Source organism: Sebastes fasciatus, chromosome 20 (genome assembly GCF_043250625.1).
Source record: "Sebastes fasciatus isolate fSebFas1 chromosome 20, fSebFas1.pri, whole genome shotgun sequence".
NCBI lineage: Eukaryota > Metazoa > Chordata > Actinopteri > Perciformes > Sebastidae > Sebastes > Sebastes fasciatus.
In genome coordinates, this window is record NC_133814.1 from 3,858,262 (window position 1) to 3,877,032 (window position 18,771).

Genomic DNA, 18,771 nt, shown 5'->3' on the forward strand with positions numbered 1-18,771 from the left:
ATTCAATCAGATATGTAGAGATGTCTGGATAAGTAGTATCCGGCCACTGTATTGGACGGGGGACGACTGAAGGGACATGGCAGCGATCAACCTTCATTTATTAAAGTATCGCGACCGCTCGGGTTCAGGCAAGGTCGCAAAATAATTATTAAACATGTGTATAAAACAAACGCTTGTTTACATTTATGATGACACTGACTGGCACGCTCCATATTGTGCTGTGCAGTTACTGTTGCTTGGATTAGATAAGGGCACACGTGAGGTGGGGATTGCAACAACCAGGCTGCTTGTAATACTGTATAGCCATCCTCACCTTAGTATAAAACATCAAAGTACAAGAGAAGCAACCGAAAACAAAAAACGACTCTTAATTGACCTCATTTAAAAACTACAGACCTGATTAGGCCGCAAGTATTGTATATATTTTACCTATTTATCCTACTAAATATGTAGATTACCGTGCCCATGCACAATCTACGTCAAGTAACGTTGTTTGGTTGATTAGTCTGGTAATTGTATAGTATTACACCGACGCTGACCTTTTCTATATGTGTCAAATGTAAAATGTATTTTAACAATTCTTCACATCAGTTTTTCGTTGTTTAAATATGCAGAATAATTACACACAAATAGCATTAACTCTCTGAATATAAGCTATTAAAAAATGGAAACAACTGGATGTTGAGGTCAGCTGTACGTAGCGGAGCATCGTAAAACACTTAATTCAAACTGGACTGAAACAAAGTAAAACTCACCTAAACCGTCGTCGTTACTCTTTCCAACAATCACCAAGTGTGCTTTGGTCAAACTCAACTGTAATTTCACTGAGGTTAATGTGAAAAAACGCAAATCTACATTTACCATTCCAGGAGGCCAACATCTTGGTGTCCAGATGTGGGCGTGGCCGACTCTCCCTCACTTTGGCCATTTTGGCCCTTGCGGAGGCCAGGAGCTCGTTGACTTTTTCGACACTGATGCCAAAGCGAGCAGCCGTTAGCTCCATTGAATAACGCACGATCAGCACATTCTGGCCCTGCAGCTCCCCGTGGGGGTCCTGGCAGCAAACAGCACAGGGGGATAAGAGGGTGTGCGCAGAAATGAACTTGTACTGACTGCAACAGCTGTCATGTTAATGCCTTAATGGACCAGCTCAACATGCTGTCTGAATAAAAGATAGTAAGCGATTAAGCATTGTGCGTTACTTATTATATTTAATTGAGTTTTTTTCCATGTAGACATCATATAAACACTATATCAGAGTCTAGTTTCACTGAATTTTCTGAATGTAACTTCAGTCATTACATCTGTAACTGTAATCCAAGCAAGGGTTGCTATAGCTACATGACATAATAAAAATAAAACTGACCTGTTCTAGATCAACATTGCCTTGCTCCTTCACCCCGTAGTGGTGCATGAAGACGTCTGCCTGTGTGGCGGCTCCGGTGGCTCCCTCAACCACATCTGGCAACAGCTCCCGAACCTCTGAGGCCGTCCAGACGCAGAAAGCCCCCTCGCGCTTTTCTGGTCCCCCTGATGGCGGGACGGAGTCTGCATCCTCGGCACTGTAGAAGCCTCCGGACTGTTTCAGAGAGAGCAGACAGGGATGGAGGAGGTGGAATGAGAAGGAAAGCTGCAGTTTAATGGCAAGGTTGACTTGAGAGAAATATAGGACTCGTGAGTTATGTAAGGTATATACAGCGGATTTCACAGCAGACATTCTGTGCAGTCACATGGTTCATATAAGATGAAGGCTAATTATCTGAGAACATGGCTGTGAAACTGCAAAGAGTGAATTAACACCAGTGTGAAAAGCAGGGTTTTACTGCCCTCTTTGGTAGAAAGTTTCAAGTCTGTTTCACCACACCCAGCGTTACTGTTGGTCTAATCACAGCCCCCAACGGTGATGCCGCGGTGTACGGACACACCGGAGTACGGACACACCGGAGTACACTTCTACATCACAGCAGGAAGGTGAAAAATAAGATTGAGCCACTGGAGGTCAGCGAAAACAAGATTTTCAGGGGTGATACGTTAAAATGAAATACATGAAAAAGAAAACAACCACAGGTCAATTTGACTAGTCTTCAAATCACTACTGGACTGAATAGCTCACAAGAAATTATCAAAATCTTAAGTTAAGATCTGAAATAAGAAATCTGACACTAATAAATTAATCAATTAACACCTTTGAAAGGTCTGAGAACTACACACACTCATTGAAGCCCTCTCTCAGGGCATACATGATCGTCAAAGGAATCAATGAATCAATAAATCAATACCTTTAAAGAACCGGATTGTACAATGTGTCATATTAGCCCTCTCTTAGGGTCTGCTGTCCTGTGAGCACTATTTTTTACAATCATGATGAGAACTGGACGAGAAAATCCCAGCCACTGTAGCACGAAAAGAAACATACAGTCTAGAGTAAATTACCTTTGCGACGTTAATTCATTAGCGTATAATTACATAATAAATCTTGGGGAGTATAATGATTACAACGAGTGTGGTTTTAATTGTGTGCCCCGTTCGCTGGTGTCGACTCATTAATCAAAAGGAAATAAAGGTTTTGACCCTCAGAGGAGAGCAAGGGGTTTAAAAGGCTATTTGTCAGCGGGGGTACCACCCCTTGCCCCTCGAGGGTGTACGAACACACACACATGTGCGCACACACAGACACACACACACTATCTCCTGGTAGATTTTACAGTTAATGTTCATGCTTCGTCAGCAGCAGATACAGATGCAAGCCACAGTTTCTATTGCTCTAGTTTTAATGATTTGCCTTTGCCAACATGCAAAACACTACATTAACACTAACTTTAACTTGTATTCTAAGTTAGGATTCCTAACCTTATCCTAACTTCCATTTTATATGTTTTTGATGCTAAAAAACAGGACATCTGATCTCCATAAAACCAATAACACAAAAACCAGGGTTGCTTTTTTACAATTTTCTTTTACAATCGCTAACATCCCTTTGTCCAATCTGTAGTCCCTAGGGCTGTCAAAGTTAAAAACGCGTCAGCACTAATTCGTTTAAACGCCACTAATTTCTTTAACCCAGTTTTAAAGCTAGAGTGAAGATACTATCATATGCAATGAGAAAAACCTGAGGAATCTATGTCATACTAGCTTGTCGCGAAGGAGGCTAAATAACGCACCAAACTTACGCAAAATTTTGGCGAGGAAAAACTGGCATGGCCATTTTCAAAGGGGTCCCCTTGACCTCTGACCTCAAGATATGTGAATGTAAATGGGTTCTATGGGTACCCACGAGTCTCCCCTTTACAGACATGCCCACTTTATGATAATCACATGCAGTTTGGGGCAAGTCATAGTCAAGTCAGCACACTGACACCCTGACAGCTGTTGTTGCCTGTTGGGCTGCAGTTTGACATGTTATGATTTGAGCATATTTTTTTTATGCTAAATGCAGTACCTGTGAGGGTTTCTGGACAATATTTGTCATTGTTTTGTGTTGTTAATTAATTTCCAACAATAAATATATACATACATTTGTATCCACCTTATTCCTAGCCCCCATGATGCCTTGCGTGAATTATGTCCGTAACTTCCTGCGCGTCGTGTCACTGAATTGTTTTCCATGGTAACGCTACGCTAATAATCTCTCCTAGAGCGATTGTATTAAAAAATCTAGTAAAACATGTGTGAACACCACCTATTACAGCTCAAACGGGATAATGTGATCATAGCTCTGCCTTCTACTACGGAGGGATGGGAGGATGACCTGAAGAAGTGTCCTCAGATAACCTACACTAGCATATTTAGCTACCTTATTGACTCCGTTGACGGTGAATCGATGAACAATCTGAAAAGCTCTGAGGTATATCAGTACTTCCACTGTCACAAGATTTGTTTTGTTCTACTCAGATAACCGTACTTAAACTATTTGTAGTCTAATGCTGCTCTGCACTCCGTTCCATAAACTGCCTTACATTTTAAACTGTACAGAAAATAGTAAAAGTAACTGGCTGTCATTAAACCAACGCTACAATGCTGTGACCTCCCTACACATGAAATCATAGCTGATGTTCTCCTGGCACTGCTGTCAGTCCTTTTAAAAGGACCTGACGTCTCTTCTCCGCTGCTCTTTCGTAGCCCAACTAAGGTACACTATAGATTCTGTACACTAACGATGTTCCGTCCAGATGACATTTTTCCACCGATCCTTGAATAAATACTTCCAGATCGTGCATAACATTTATATGCGTGTCATCCTCAGTTCCCCCTCTTTCATTCCCCACCAAGCCAGAGACCTCCACCATTTTTTCCTGTGAGATTTGTGTGAGTTTGTGAGGTGCGCACCGTGCGCCCGGAGGGGAAACTCCAGTCCCGAATGCAGCTTGAGAGGGGAGATGACTAGAGCAGCGAAAATGTAAATTTCCACTTAATTTATGCTTCTCACAGTACTGTAGTCTGTATGAAATGATTATTATGCTATCACGCGTTGTTCAATATATTACCCTTTGTTGAATAAATGAATTAAAACGGGCATTTTTAACATCAATGGTGCGCACTCACTACTTGGCACTGCAGCACCAACTCTGTCACGTAATCCTGCGCCCCCTAGATCTGCGTGACGTTAACGCAAGAGGTGTTCTGTAAAATATTTTATAAAATAGATGTTGCCAATTACTTTGAGATTTCAAATCGCAAATGTCAGAAATGTCTTAGCATGGTTAGGACTTTTGAATGATTGATTTAAGACATTTTAATACCAATTAAGACCTTATTTTTAGATTCAATGCCTTTTTAAAGGTGCAGTGTATAGGATTTGGCAGTATTTGGTGGTGAGGTTGCAGATTGCAACCAACTGAAACCTCTCCTATGTGCCAAGCATGTAGGGGAACTACGGTGGCCGAAAATTTGAATGCCACTATGCAGAGCCAGTGTTTGGTTTGTCCTTTCTGGTGCTAATATTTAAAAATAAATGTTGGGCACCCTGGACTTCTAACCCCCAAAAGGCACAACTACACCACACTGTCAACCATCATACCAAATTTGAAGTTCCTAAGTTAAATAGTTTCCGAGTTCTGCTCCGGAGACTTAAGCGTGACACGCGAACAGACGGACGGACGGACGGACGGACGGACGGACGGACGGACGGACGGACAGACACGAGGAGCGCTATATACCCCCGACTATGTTGTCGCAGGGGTATAATTATTAATATTATATTCCATTTCTGCCAATAGATCCCCCTAAATGCTATACACTATTCGTTTAAAACTTTTTAAGGATCCGTGGGAAGCCTGAAAAACATGCACACATATACACAAACAGAAGACAGTAGCTGACTCACCTTGTCACTCAGGTCTCTGGAGACATAGAGCAGTATGTCCTTCGCCACATCTGCAAAGAGCTTCTCCCCTGATACCTGGAAAAGCAAAAAAAATACATAGCACACACCTGCTTAGAGTCATGAAAAGATAACATCAGGTAATTTATATGTGTATTAACTGCAGAATCCAATGCAAATGAGGTAGCCTCATTAAACACAAGCATGTATGTGTGCACAGTATGTGTGTCTATAGTTGAGTTTGTCTGCATGTTTGTGTCCCAATTAATGTTTTGTTTCTGTCTCTGTCCACTCTGAAAAAGAGGCCAGGCCAGCATGCACTCATGAGAAAACTTAAAAACTATGGCATTCAGATCTCAGCTCTTATTCCTGCATCTTAATTCAAAACTGTCCAGTGCAGTGGAAGTGTGTTTGAATTAGGGCTGTCGATCGATTCAAATTTTTAAACACGATTAAGCGCATGATTGTCCATAGTTAATCACGATTAATCACACATTTTGTATCTGTTGAAAATGTACCTCAAAATGAGATTTGTAAGTATTTAATACTCTCATCAACATAGGAGTGGGCAAATATGCTTGCTTCATCCAAATGTATGTATATACTTATTAATGGAAATTAATTAACAACACAAAACAATGACAAAAATTGTCCAGAAACCCTCACAGGTACTGCATTTAGCATAAAAAATATGCTCAAATCATAGCATGGCAAACTTCAGCCCAACTAGGCAACAACAGCTGTCAGTGTGTCAGTGTGCTGACTTGACTATGACATGCCCCAAACTGCATGTGATTATCATAAAGTGGGCATGTCTGTAAAGGGGAGACTCGTGGGTACCCATAGGACCCATTTTCATTCACATATCTTGAGGTCAGAGGTCAAGGGACCCCTTTGAAAATGGCTATGCCAGTTTTTCCTCGGCAAAATTTAGTGCGAGTTTGGAGCGTTATTTAGCCTCCTTCGCAACAAGCTAGTGTGACATGATTGGTACCAATGGATTCCTTAGGTTTTTTTAGTTTCATATGATGCCAGTATCTTCACTCTAGCTTTAAAACTGAGCCCGCTACAACTTAAAAGTCACAAGTTGCGTAAATATGTTAAAGAAATTAGTGGCGTTAAAACATTGACAGCCTTGATTTGTAAATTCAAATTGGTATAAACTGACAACAATAAGCCTTACAAATGAGTGTATTAGCACCTTCACTGTTATTATTTACTCTGAAGCAAAATAAATGTTTGCCAAGTCTCACAATGATGATTTTCGTTACATGGTAATAAATGACTTGGATAAGAGAGACAGAATTATGGAGGGATATTTACCCCGTCATGTACACAAGGAAGGACACACACAGAGACACAGATACAGAGACACTCACACACACTCACACACCTGAGAGGCAGTTATGTAGGCTACTGCCAGCTGAGCCTGGTCATACAACATCTTTTCAAAGTGGGGAACATGCCAGGAGGAATCTGTAGAGTAGCGATGAAAACCCTGCGGAAAAAAACATAAAGAGAGATACAGTATAGACTTTCTGACACTAATATTCAGTTTAAAATAACTATATCTCTGGCAACATAAGCTTCTGTCCTGACATGCAACTTGCAAAGCATATCTGACCTGAACTGAAAAAATAGAACACAAAACATGTTTACATTCATAGAAAGAGACATATTGCACATCTATGTGTTTGTGAGTGCTCATAAACAACCCAGGGCTGCAAATAACAATTATTTTCATTATAGCTTAATATGATGACAATTGACCGATCGTAAGTCCCCTCCCCCTTAGTTACTGTTGCTTGGTTGGGACGCTGGTTAGCCGAGTGCCACAGTGTGTCCTATTATTAGATAGTTCATGGGCATCAGGCAATATGGCTTCAAGAGGCCGACAGCAAGGACTACAGTATGCGATGAAAGGATATATTCATGATGATGAACTTTACTCAGGTAACTTCTCCCATTGGGATGCTAAACTTCATGTACGTCAAAATAAATAACAACAAAAGTTACTTTGGGGCGGCATGAATACAATAATTAAACGAAGGAATGAAATCAGACGAAATCAGTGCCCGGCAGCAGCGGACACCTCCTCCTGCAAGGAGCAGAGCTTCGCCTCGCTGCTCCGCCGGTCCCCGCTGGGAGCTAACACAGACACCACGCTGCTGGAGGCCCAGGCCGTATTGCTGGGCCTGCTGGAGGGAAGAGAGGCAGGGGAGAACCAGAACCAGGACGGCGCGGGGCGGACTGTCAGACCCTGCTGCGGCAGTAAAATGAGAGGTTTTCTAAAGGGAGTCTGGTGCCTGGAAACACTCCTGCTTTTGTCCACAAGAACCACCAAAATCAACACAAAATGAAAGTTCCTCCTAGTAACTGTGACTATATACAATGTAATATGTCCGTGAAGAGTGTGACACCAATGTAATGTGACTTACATAGATAGTAATGTCACCTTTGTACAGACGTAGCATATCTAAGTATAACCAACCAGGAAAGGGGAAAGTTGACCGAGCTTCTACTGGGTTCCAAGCTTGCTCAACTCTAATTGGAGCACAGATTGAAGGGGCGGGACATAGGAAGGGTCAATTGTCTTTATTACGTGATTAATAAAGCTGTGGAAAATGCCCATTGTAACTTCGAAGAGCCCAAAATGATGTCTTCAGATTGCTTTTCAATTCAAAGATGTACCTGAGCCACGTGGTCGTGGATGCCTCCCTGCGCCATCATGCGGAGTGTGTGCAAGGCCATCTGAAGAGCCTCGACCCCTTCTGAGGTGGAGCGGTTCACAGACCAGTAAGACATGAGGAACATCAGATTCACTATGGAGGGAAGGAGAGAAAGAGATAGAGAGATAGATAAATAGAGAGAGAGAGAGAGAGAGAGAGAGAGAGAGAGAGAGAGAGAGAGAGAGAGAGAGAGAGAGAGAGAGAGAGAGAGAGAGAGAGAGAGAGAGAGAGAGAGAGAGAGAGAGAGTCAGATGAAGAGTATTCAACAGGCCCAGGAGCCTGAAACATGTCCACTGTGGTTCTTGCTGAGTCTACCTGGTGTGGGGAACTTTGGAGAGTCTCTAAAGCCGCCATACTCCTCCTCGTAGGAATGCGCCAACTGCTGGAAGCAGCGTTTAGCGACATCTGGGGCCAGTGGAGGACTCGCTCCTGGGTTCGCAGCGACGGCCGTGCCTTTCTTTAGCGCTTCTAGGATCCTCTCTCCGCTGGACTCCAAAGCAGGACGGTTATTCTTCCACTAAGAGGATCATAAGTCATACTTGTCATATGTAGGGAGTTGTGAAGCCCTATCTTGTCAAATTTAAGAGGACCTATTATGTTTTTGTGCTTTTTCGCTTTCCTTTAGTGTGTTATATAGTTTTTTGTGTATGTAAAAGGTCTGCAAAGTCCTCATCAAAGTTACTCTCCCCCACAGAAACACTGCTCCCGAACCTCCTGAAACGCCTCACTTGAAGTCCCACCTTTTCTTCTGTAACCTAGTGATGTCACCAAGTAACACATTTGCATATTTGCATAACACCTCGCGGTTAGTTTGGCACTCCCTCAAACAAAGTAAGTTAGAGCGGAGCTGGAACAGAGTCCGAAGAGTTTGGCTTGGTTGACCAATCACAACAGTGGGCCAGCTGACCAACCAGAGCAGACTTGGCTTTTTTTTCTGTCTGTGTGTGTGTTTGTGCGTGTGTGTGTGAAAAGAGGTGCTGCCAGTATGGGAAAAATAAAGCATTTTTTGAACATTAAAGCATGTAGACATGTTCTGTTCGAAACCCAAAATACAAGTTTGCACCAGAAATAGAGCATAATAGGTCCTCTTTAATGATTGAATTGGCTTTTTTTTGTTCATTTTATGCCACCCAGCAAGGCTGTTGTGTCTCATTGAATTTATGCAATCATTGGCAAAGGAGTGTCTATTAATCTTCAAATAGATTGCTGAAACAATGTTTCACCTCTCTCCTTGCTGCACATCCCGGCCGGGAGGCACAGAGTAGACTTTGGTTCTTTTCCAGGGCTGAAGTTGACGCTCATTTTGTGTGGCTAACCCCCTTTCACTTTACCCAGTAGTTAAGTAGAAAGACACAGGAACTTTACTTGGCTCTTGAGGAGCTGCAGTGTTTATTTAGAGACAAACTGAAACTTCCGCTGTACATTTACTAGCACTTTGACAACTTCACTGCTAATTTTTTCTCTGCTCAGACTGCCAACACCTGTCTGCTCTGAGCGCATCCACCATCACTCTCTCTCTCGCTACGCACACACTAGCTACTCTCATACTGAGCTATTCCTAAAAGGACCCATGCTGCTCTTATAAACACCACATTTCCATCCAAACATGTTTATGTGAATTATCTAAATAGAAAAGCTGGATAGAAGCGACAAGTCCAGCATAACTTTCCCCAGAGCTGTCAAACACACTGTTGCACCCGTAGAGGAGACTTAAATCAAAAGACTCTTCATCTGCACCTCTCTGTCATCATCTTGCTTCAGAAAGCAACAAATATGGTCTCATATGAGCTGAAACAGAACAACACGCCCAACAGCAGTAAGCTCTAGACAGCCAAACTCTTTTTCTATGTTTATATCCTGACATTGGGACCTTGTGCTCAGGTAGACACTTTTTTTCTTAACATTGGCTTTAAATCTCCTTGATTGTGCAATCCAACGATTATGCAAAAATGATCGCGGGTCAGGCGATTATGTAATAATTGCGACACGCCTAGCCACAGATAGCAATTATATCTCATGTAATGTATTGTTTAAATGAACCACACAGGAGGTAAATAAAAGCACAAAACATCATTACCTGCTCCATGATTCTGGTGAGAACTGTTTTGAGCCCAGGTCTTCTTCCATGGTCTATAGGAGGGTAGTAGGTGCCCCCAATGAAAGGTCGTAGCTCAGGGGTCAACCACACATTCATGGGCCAACCTCCACCTCCACTCGTTGCCTGTAGACATTAGCAACAAAAGGTCATGACAGAGTAGGGATGTCACGATACCAGAAATGTAGTAGTCGATACCAATACCAGTGAAATTCCACAATTCTTGATACCGATTCGATACCACGGTAAAAAATAAAAGTAAAACAATAACTCCCATGTACTTCAACATACACTCCGTTATTACCGCTTGCATATTGGTTTTTGTTAAACAGGTCATAATTCCCTCTCTATTATCTATTTTATATTGTGTGTGAAAACATCTAGTTTCTCACTAAAAACTCCATTTTACAAGATTACATTCGAACACAACATGATAACGTTAGAATTTACCTTTGCCCAATGCTTACTGAATAAAGCCTGAACGCATCATAATGTAAATCAATGGCACCTCCTGTGTTGAAGTTGGCAGGTCGGGAGCTAGTTAACGTTAGCTGTTCGCAGCCGGTAAGCAGCACAGTCCTGCACAGAGCTAACAGCTAACACTAACTAGCTCTTGTCCTGCCCATTTCAACAAGGATATGTTGTTCCTACTGTAGCATTATCTGGGGAAAAAATAGAGTGCGTCCCCTGGACGCGTCAACAGTGAGTTTACTGGGTCCCAAACACATTTTCTATCGTCGCCGTGACGACAGGACGTTAGTCTCGAGACCTGACGGTACCTTTGGTACTATAGAAAACGAGTACCGTCACGGTTTCAGAATTTTGGCCTTAAATTGTTAGTATCGGTTCTTGTGATATCTCTAAGAGAGAATACTATCAGCTGAGTAAAAAATATAACGTTATGTGAGTAAACCTAAATGTAACTACACACACCTGCACAAAGGTCATGTAGACCTTGTCCACATCAGGTCTCTCTTCTCGGTCTACTTTGATGCAGACAAAGTTGTCACTAAGGACTTTGCCGATTTCCTCATCTTCGAAAGACTCCCTCTCCATGACATGGCACCAATGGCATGTTGAGTAGCCCACTAATGGTCAGAGAGAAAGAGAATTACAGAAAACAAATGTGTCATTTCTAGTACAATCACATCATTTATCTTTTCTCACACTGAAACATAAATTCAGAGTGAAGTGGCCCCAAAATGGAATGCAGGTTAAAGCCAGGTGTTTAAGTGGCTTCTTGCCTGATAAAAAGATCGGTTTGTCTTCCTTCTTTGCTTTGTCAAAAGCATCTTGTCCCCACGGATACCTGAAACAAACACGACATTAGTTTATACATGACATTACATTAGCTTTAAAGAAACATGTGTCTGTCTGTAGTTCAAAGGCACTCACCAGTCCACAGGGTTGTGTGCATGTTGCAGCAGGTAGGGCGACCTCTCCTCGGCTAACCTGTTGGTGTGTCTGTGAGGGGTGGACGCCATGCTCATAAAGACAGATGAGCTGGACAGACAAACATATTTACAGTTTTAGTCCATGTTTAATGGCAAGAATGTAGAGAAATCTGCAAAAATCAGACATCTTATAAAAGGTTTATTTTGTGTGTACTCCAGATAGTAGGAGACAACAGCAGAATATTTTAATTATTTATCTTGGTGCTTTTAAGGTCCCATATGGTAGAAAGTGAGATTTCCATGTCTTTTTTATTAGGAGGCAAGTCTAGGTGCTATATAAATACTGTGAAAGTATCAAAACGCTCAATTGACGGAGAAATGCACAAAACCCCGAGCCTTTCCAAGCCGACCTAGAGACGGTTGCGGCGCACCGCCTCATATGCGGGACTCCCCAGCCTGCCGTGTGTCGCTCACACCCTCCAGCTAGCTGTTAACGAGGGTCTTTGGGCACAGAGCAGTACTAAAAAGTGATATCGGTGCATACCTAATTCAGACAGACATTATGACAAAAATAATGTGTTTTTTGAACATTAAAGCATGAAAACATGTTCTAGTAGAAACCCCAAATACAAGTATGAACCTGAAAATGAGCTTATGTCTCCTTTAATACCTCTGCCTGAATGAAACAATATCATAGCCTTGTTTTTTGTGAATGACATTGAGAGCTATACACAAGAAAATGATTGCACTGCCCTTCCCTGTGGGCTTTTACATGTTTCCTTAACGGGACAATGAAATGGAATGTTTTGGCCATCACTAACCAGTGTTACTAGTGTTACTAGTGTTACTAGTGCACCTGGTGCACCTGGTGCACCTGTGCTTTTCCTGCTTGTCCTGCTATGACAAGTCCAACTGTCATTTTGCCAATGCAATGTTAACCAAGTATAGCTGTTAAGTGTTTTGACAGTGAGGAGCCAAGCTAACGGCTAACTTTACTACATTAGCTATTCTGCCATTGTTTTTTTTTAACCAGCATGAAGTGTTATCACACTGCCAGCTAGCTGATACTGAAGGACCTGGCTCCATTCTACAGCTGCACTAGCTGTCAAGAAGCACTGTAGCCAAGGCCTATAGAAGGAGGCTGGGTCACGCATCATATCTCCGGGGATATAGCGCATGCGCAGTAAAATCTGGTCTGCACTCGTCGAAATTGAGCCAATCGCACAGGACCGCAGCTTGAGTTACACTGCGCATGCGATACACACCACACAACAAGACGCGTGTCCCATCCTCCTACTATAGGCCTTGACTGTAGCTATCAAAACGGAAAGTCATGGCGAATCCCATTTGAATATTCCCCAATTTAATGAAACTTTGTTTCCAGGCGTGTGCTAATGCTCCGGAAAACACGACTGATCACAGTCTCCGATAAATTACACCATGTTTTAAAATTCGGCATTAATAGCTATGACACACGGACACGTATTCATAACATTTATTACATGTAAACCAAAGGCTAGCTTAGACTTTACCGTTAGCAGAGTGCGCTCGCTTGTGGTGTTATCAACGTTACCATGAAAACCACATAAGAAAAGCTGATACATTATTATAAATAAATGCTGCTTGGTGGCTTATGTAGTTACCCCGAATTAAAATACGAAGCATTGGACGCTCGTTACATGTCTTTTCTCACAGCTGCATGTCTCCCAGCAGTAATTAATGTAAGGGGAATATTAAATTGCATCATTTTCTATCGGAGTTTGGCGTAATGCGTCCAACAGCAACTACCAGCAACCATATTAGCCCTCGTGGGTTTACCTGAGGTGGTGGAGCGGGGACCTGTCGCTTGGTGGGTGAGGAGTTATTAGTCTGAAACACCTGATGTGACCCCCGGAGCTCTGCGGTGGACTGTCCGCTCCCAAACAAGCTGCAGTTAAAAGACGTGCTGGCTCAATGTGGCTATTTGTGGACGCCGTGCGACGCAATGCTAGTCTTAGCATCCTAATCATGTGTTGCCTAGAGTTACTAGCTAGCTTGACTTAGTTGCCTCAGACTAACCAAAAGTTCCAGGCAGGAGGTGAACATGTTATTGCAGTACCACGAGTGGCCAGCAAGTTATAGCGACACTCACAACAATCACAGGTTGTGTTAGGTTTTTAAATAATATAATACATCAATGTTTTATGAAGTAATAATGTGTTGTAAAGGGAAACAAGTGGAAAGAAAATTGTTTAAAAAAAACATAAATTCATTCAATTCAAACAACTTTATTAATCCCTTAAGGGGCATTATTGGTTTGGAGCAGCTTGTACATAAAAAAATAGATAAAACATAGTGACACACAACAAGAACAACAATAAGCTAAAAATATATATAAAACAGGACCCAAAATGATTACTGATGTAAACTAGACTAACTAATAAATAAACAGACTGAACAAGAACAACAGAAGGATCAGTCTAATAAAGGATAAAAGGATCTGTGACGGTAAAAGGATAAAAGCTCGGAAACTTGTGTTTGGTGGATTATTTCTCTGTTGTTACAATGCTAATTGGCATTGTATTTTACATAGTTGTTCTCTTGGAGGAGGAAGTTAGGTCCCACATTGTGGAGATATGGGATCGCCACTGGCGATTGGAAACAGGCTTTCCAACGATGTAAAATACAATGCCAATTAGCATTGTAACAACAGAGAAATAATCGACCAAACACAAGTTTCCTAACTTTTATTCCCAGTTTATATAAAATAAAAAATAAAAGAATGAAATGAGATGCGTCTCCACTATGCTTTCACCCATTCTGGAGAATTGAGCTTGACAACCGTTTGTATAAAGTCGTCACGAGTCGCCAAGTCTGAGGCCACAATGTTCATAGGTGTTCTGCCAGCTTGCTCTTTGACCCACCGAACCAGCCTCGGCAGACCTCTGTGTATTACGTTGGGAAAGTTGTCAAACAAGCGAAGGATGTACTTGAGTATCCTGGCATCCTCTGGCAGTGTCAGGTTCAGGCCACACACGTAGAGACCTGCAGGTCATTGAGGGCAAATGAGAGCTCAGCAATCACTTCATGGAACAGAATATCAATTTTTAAAAATGGCACTTCACACGGTAGGAGGCATTATCAGCCCTAATCACCAAAGTAGCTAGAAACCGAAGCCAACACTAACAACATATTGAGCCGCAAAACCAGAGAAAACTCACAATAAGTCGGCCTGTGCGTTTCCAAAACGTGACGGAGTGCTGATCCAACTTTTCTGGTGTCCATACTATTGCCATAGATATAAGGTATTTTACTCCATATCTCAATGTGCAGATCTGCCAGTGCCGGATACTCGTATGAAACTATGACGTTTCTGCCTTTGTCCCAGCATCTCCTCAAGGTAGGGTGCTCCTGTTGTGATACATTGAAAGATTTAATTTTGGAAGAGGTATAAGCTTTTAACGCTATAATAGCTTACAGTAGGTAGGCCTACTTTAAAGGGATAGTTTGGATCTCTTGAAGTGGGGTTGTATGAGGTACTTATCCATAGTCAGTGTATTACCTACAGTGGATGACGGTCGGCACGCCCCCAGTACCAGGAGTCAGGACTACCGCATGGAAGCAAAGCAATGTACTGCTGTGGACGGGGCCGGCAGCAAAACGGATTTTAGCCACCTTAAAAAATCGATATAAATTAAGTGTACGTGATATTTAGAATTTTTTCACCACTTTACTTTGCCATTATACAACCCTTTCTGATGGGGAACTGAAGGCATTTTGTCCATGTATGCTCTCTTTAAAGTCACCGGACTCCATTGACAAAAACAGTAATTTTACCTTGCAGAACACGGGAGTTGCTGGTCTACCACTGCCTCAATCGGTTAGTCAGTTTGTGTTATTGTGTGACATTGATGAATCCAAACTAACCCTTTAAAACACTAAAGTCACACAATAACACAAACTGACCAACTGATAGAGGTAGCAGTAGACCATCAGCTCCCGTCTTATGTGAGGTCAAATGACAAAGGAGTCAAGGGAGTCTGGTGGCTTTGAAGAGAGTATAACGGCTTCTTTTCCCCATTGGAAATGGCTGTCTGACGGCAAGGTAAAGCGTGAAAATATAGTGTACACTTATACTGATATAGTTTTTTTTCAGGTGAGCCTTTCTTTTAGGTGGCTAAAATAAGTTTTGCTGCCGGCCCCGTCCACAACAGTACATGGCTTTGCTTCTGTGCGGGTACTCCTGTCTGTTTCTCCAAACTGGGGGTGTGCCGACTGTCATTTACTGTAGGTAATATACTGACTATGTAACTCATACAACCCCACTTCAAAAAATCCAAACTATCCCTTTAATGATGAGACATGTTTGACTAACTGATCTTTATGTTAACATCCAGTATACTTTACCGTTTTATAGAAGAGTTTGGCTCCAAACAAGGTCATGATGAAGCTGATAAGATGGCTGTGGAGCTGCTCTTCAATCTTTTCGTCAAACCCTTTGAAGTGGGATAAAGCCAGGATGAGGATCTCTTTGGGGTGCCTCTCTGCCCAGTCATTTATGACCTTGAGAGCGGTCTGTCACGGAGGGGCAGAATGATACAGGTCTTAATACGGTTGGCATTAAATAAAGATATATTCTCTATTGTCCACTGTTTTCTTTGATATACAAGCACAATTTAATTTGATCTTATTTGAAAGAAAAAAACTTTTTTCACTTTGGTGGATCATTTGGATTTTTTTTTCCTGTATCACAAAACACAAAGTAACATACCAAAGTATACAGGAAACACAATCCAGGAAGTCTTGCTGGACAATTTATCCAGCAAGACTTCCTGGATTCTATTTCTTGTACTTTTACCTGCCTTACTAAAGAGCACCAGAACCAAGCAGCACTTCCATCCTCTGTTTTTAACATATCAAAGTACTTTTATTACCCCAGAGCACTGGTCACAAGTCCACTTTTGACTAAACTTGAGAGGGATGATGAAATCTTCTTACTGACTGATGTAACATTACAATGTTCAGGGCCGCAGCCAGGATTTCAAACGGGCTGAGGACATGAGTTCCCCCTTCAGACACCAAAACTAAAGTCTCTCTAAAGTTATTTAAAAGGCACATGCTTTATTTATTCGGCTACAATTATATCTTCTGTCATTTTTTTATTTCATTTATATAATCATTGGTATAAAAGTAAAGAGTTTAATAATACTGGAAGCCTATCACACCACTGGTGACTAATGATCCTCAAAGGTTGATTTCCTCCTAAATACTATTTACCGATGTATACATAATGACAAGAGGATGTGTTGGTTATGCATGACGTTTCCAATCTTTACCTCCACATCAGTCCGTGTGTACAGCCCATGATAAAAATAAAGCCTAGTGGGGTCGGTGTCATGCGGCTTGCGAGCGATCCTCAGGTCAATGTAGCGAACTCCTGCATCCAGCTGCTTGGTGATGCTCTCCACCTGCATCACATCATAACAGTCACACAAACACTCCCTCTCTCATATGCACAAATACAGTCGGCTTTTAAACACAATTTACCTGAGTGATCGCCCAGTTGCGCACAATTATACGCACAAGATAAATCTTGCTCAAAAATTTCACTCTCTCGGGTTCTATTATAGCCGAGTTGATGTCCAAGTCATAGCTCATTGAGTTGTGGCTACCTAGGAGATATCAAACATGTGCACGCACAAACACAGGCACGCAAACACACACACACACACACACACACACACGCACGCGCACGCACGTGCGCACACACACACACACACACAAAAAGGTGTCAGCAATGTCACTGTTTTATTAAAAATGAATTGTTGCTGTCCAGGGAAACCATATATCTCGATATTTTTTTTTTCCCTTTTTAGAATACATACTGTATATATATATATATATATTTATTTGTTTTGGGCAGATATTATATACGTATATGATATAACTTTTTGTAATAGCTCATTAAAATATGTTATGGAAATATATGTTTTCTGCATGACAGCGGCATTTGTTATTGCTGGGAAAAGAGCTGTGTATTAGTTGAATGCAGTAACAATGTAAGCAGCTTCATACCTGGTATGGCCAGATTATAGAGATGAATGTCGTGGAGTTCAGGTGGTAGTTGCGACATCCAGTCACTGTAGCTTGTGACTTCTCTTTTGCCTATTTTCATCTTAAATTCTGCATAAAACAACTCAAAGTCAACCCTCAATACAGTAGTTTGTAGCTTATAATATAATATAATAATACAAATAATATAATATAATAATACAACTTACTCTGCCAAGGTGATTCCCAGCCTTCCTTGCGTCCTTTATTACCTGAAATTTGAAAGAGCAGAAGTATACAAAGAACAGATATTTTCATGAATTACTGCTCATTGGGAGGCTGCAGCATTCACGTTACTACGTTAACAGCACAGAGGTAAGAAAGAAAAGTGTGTGTCTGCTGTTGTCGTACAGGTTTTTGTACCATTGTATGAGGAAATCTAAAAATAGAAAGGATTCTGAGGCTGATATGGAGTTCTTGTGCAGCTTCCTCATACCATCACTTGGCACTTAAAGATCTCTGTTTTGTTGTCTTTGGTGGCCTCTATGGTGATAAATGGTAACTGCAGGTGTGTTTTTGGATCTCAATTCCCAGAGATGTCACCACAGACTATGGAGGACCACAAGTGTAATGGAAATAGTAATAAAGCATTTCATTAATTAATAACTAATTGTACAATAACAATGGGCATGAATAAATTTGTTTACAAATTACATTATTGATCTACAAATAAATAGACTAAATTACAAAGTAATTTATTATTTGATATTTTAATGGGAAATTGATGGATTCATATTTCATTTGTAGATTATTTTTATAATTCCTCTTTTAGAATATTAAATAATAAATTACATTGTAATTTAGTCTATTTAATTATAGATAATTATAGGCGGTCTAACAGACCGTTAGGGTTTTAATAATGCAAATAAATCTGTTTAAATAAAAGCTACAAGCCTTTCAGCCCACAGCTTTTCCTAAATGTGCGTTTTCGAAGGTAACTGAAGCCCAGAAGGAACCAAAATAAAACAAAAGACCTACCTACCATACCTCTTAAGGCCATGAGATGAGACTGAAAGCTCCGGAAGCTAGTGTGCACCTTTGACCTCAAGTTATGTTGTTGCACATACTGTTCCCAAAATTCAAGAATGAACTTTCTCAGAGACTATGTAAGTTTTGAAAGAAGAAATAATAAATTCAGCCCTT

The 18,771-nt window shown here is 41.3% G+C and overlaps 2 protein-coding genes across 5 annotated transcripts in view; both read right to left on the reverse strand.

Annotated features, from left to right (window-relative positions):
• Nucleotides 1-13,632, reverse strand: part of spata20 (spermatogenesis associated 20) — a 64,871-nt gene extending 51,239 nt beyond the window's left edge. Inside the window, exons 1-11 of one of the 4 annotated variants that reach the window (XM_074619170.1) lie at nucleotides 13,357-13,632; nucleotides 11,540-11,647; nucleotides 11,389-11,453; nucleotides 11,078-11,232; nucleotides 10,127-10,270; nucleotides 8,365-8,566; nucleotides 8,012-8,142; nucleotides 6,714-6,818; nucleotides 5,324-5,398; nucleotides 1,367-1,579; nucleotides 862-1,054 (exon numbers count right to left, since the gene is read on the reverse strand). In XM_074619170.1, the coding sequence (XP_074475271.1) occupies nucleotides 862-1,054; nucleotides 1,367-1,579; nucleotides 5,324-5,398; nucleotides 6,714-6,818; nucleotides 8,012-8,142; nucleotides 8,365-8,566; nucleotides 10,127-10,270; nucleotides 11,078-11,232; nucleotides 11,389-11,453; nucleotides 11,540-11,647; nucleotides 13,357-13,547 (1,582 nt within the window). In that variant the 5' untranslated portion in view covers nucleotides 13,548-13,632. Of the gene's footprint in view, nucleotides 1-861; nucleotides 1,055-1,366; nucleotides 1,580-5,323; nucleotides 5,399-6,713; nucleotides 6,819-8,011; nucleotides 8,143-8,364; nucleotides 8,567-10,126; nucleotides 10,271-11,077; nucleotides 11,233-11,388; nucleotides 11,454-11,539; nucleotides 11,648-13,326 lie in introns of all 4 variants that reach the window. The other 3 variants (XM_074619171.1, XM_074619174.1, XM_074619173.1) reach the window with 3 other exon arrangements.
• Nucleotides 13,633-13,795: 163 nt separating this feature from the next.
• On the reverse strand, nucleotides 13,796-17,961 carry LOC141758611 (PI-PLC X domain-containing protein 1-like). The gene is made up of 7 exons (XM_074620194.1): nucleotides 17,799-17,961; nucleotides 17,593-17,700; nucleotides 17,065-17,189; nucleotides 16,854-16,985; nucleotides 15,925-16,092; nucleotides 14,739-14,928; nucleotides 13,796-14,562 (listed from the first exon to the last, which is right to left on the reverse strand). The coding sequence occupies exons 1-7, from the start codon at nucleotides 17,884-17,886 to the stop codon at nucleotides 14,321-14,323; spliced, it is 1,053 nt and encodes a 350-aa protein (XP_074476295.1). The 5' UTR covers nucleotides 17,887-17,961; the 3' UTR covers nucleotides 13,796-14,320.
• Between the last annotated feature and the right edge of the window lie 810 nt (nucleotides 17,962-18,771).

Excerpts from the sequence above, each read along its gene's own strand:
- LOC141758611 (XM_074620194.1), bottom strand. The coding sequence starts at position 17,886 with ATGAAAATATCTGTTCTTTGTATACTTCTGCTCTTTCAAATTTCAGGT. Across the intron at positions 17,190-17,592 it reads CTATAATCTGGCCATACCAG|GTAGCCACAACTCAATGAGC; the intron begins GTATGAAGCTGC and ends GATATCTCCTAG. Across the intron at positions 16,093-16,853 it reads ACACACGGACTGATGTGGAG|ACCGCTCTCAAGGTCATAAA; the intron begins GTAAAGATTGGA and ends CCTCCGTGACAG.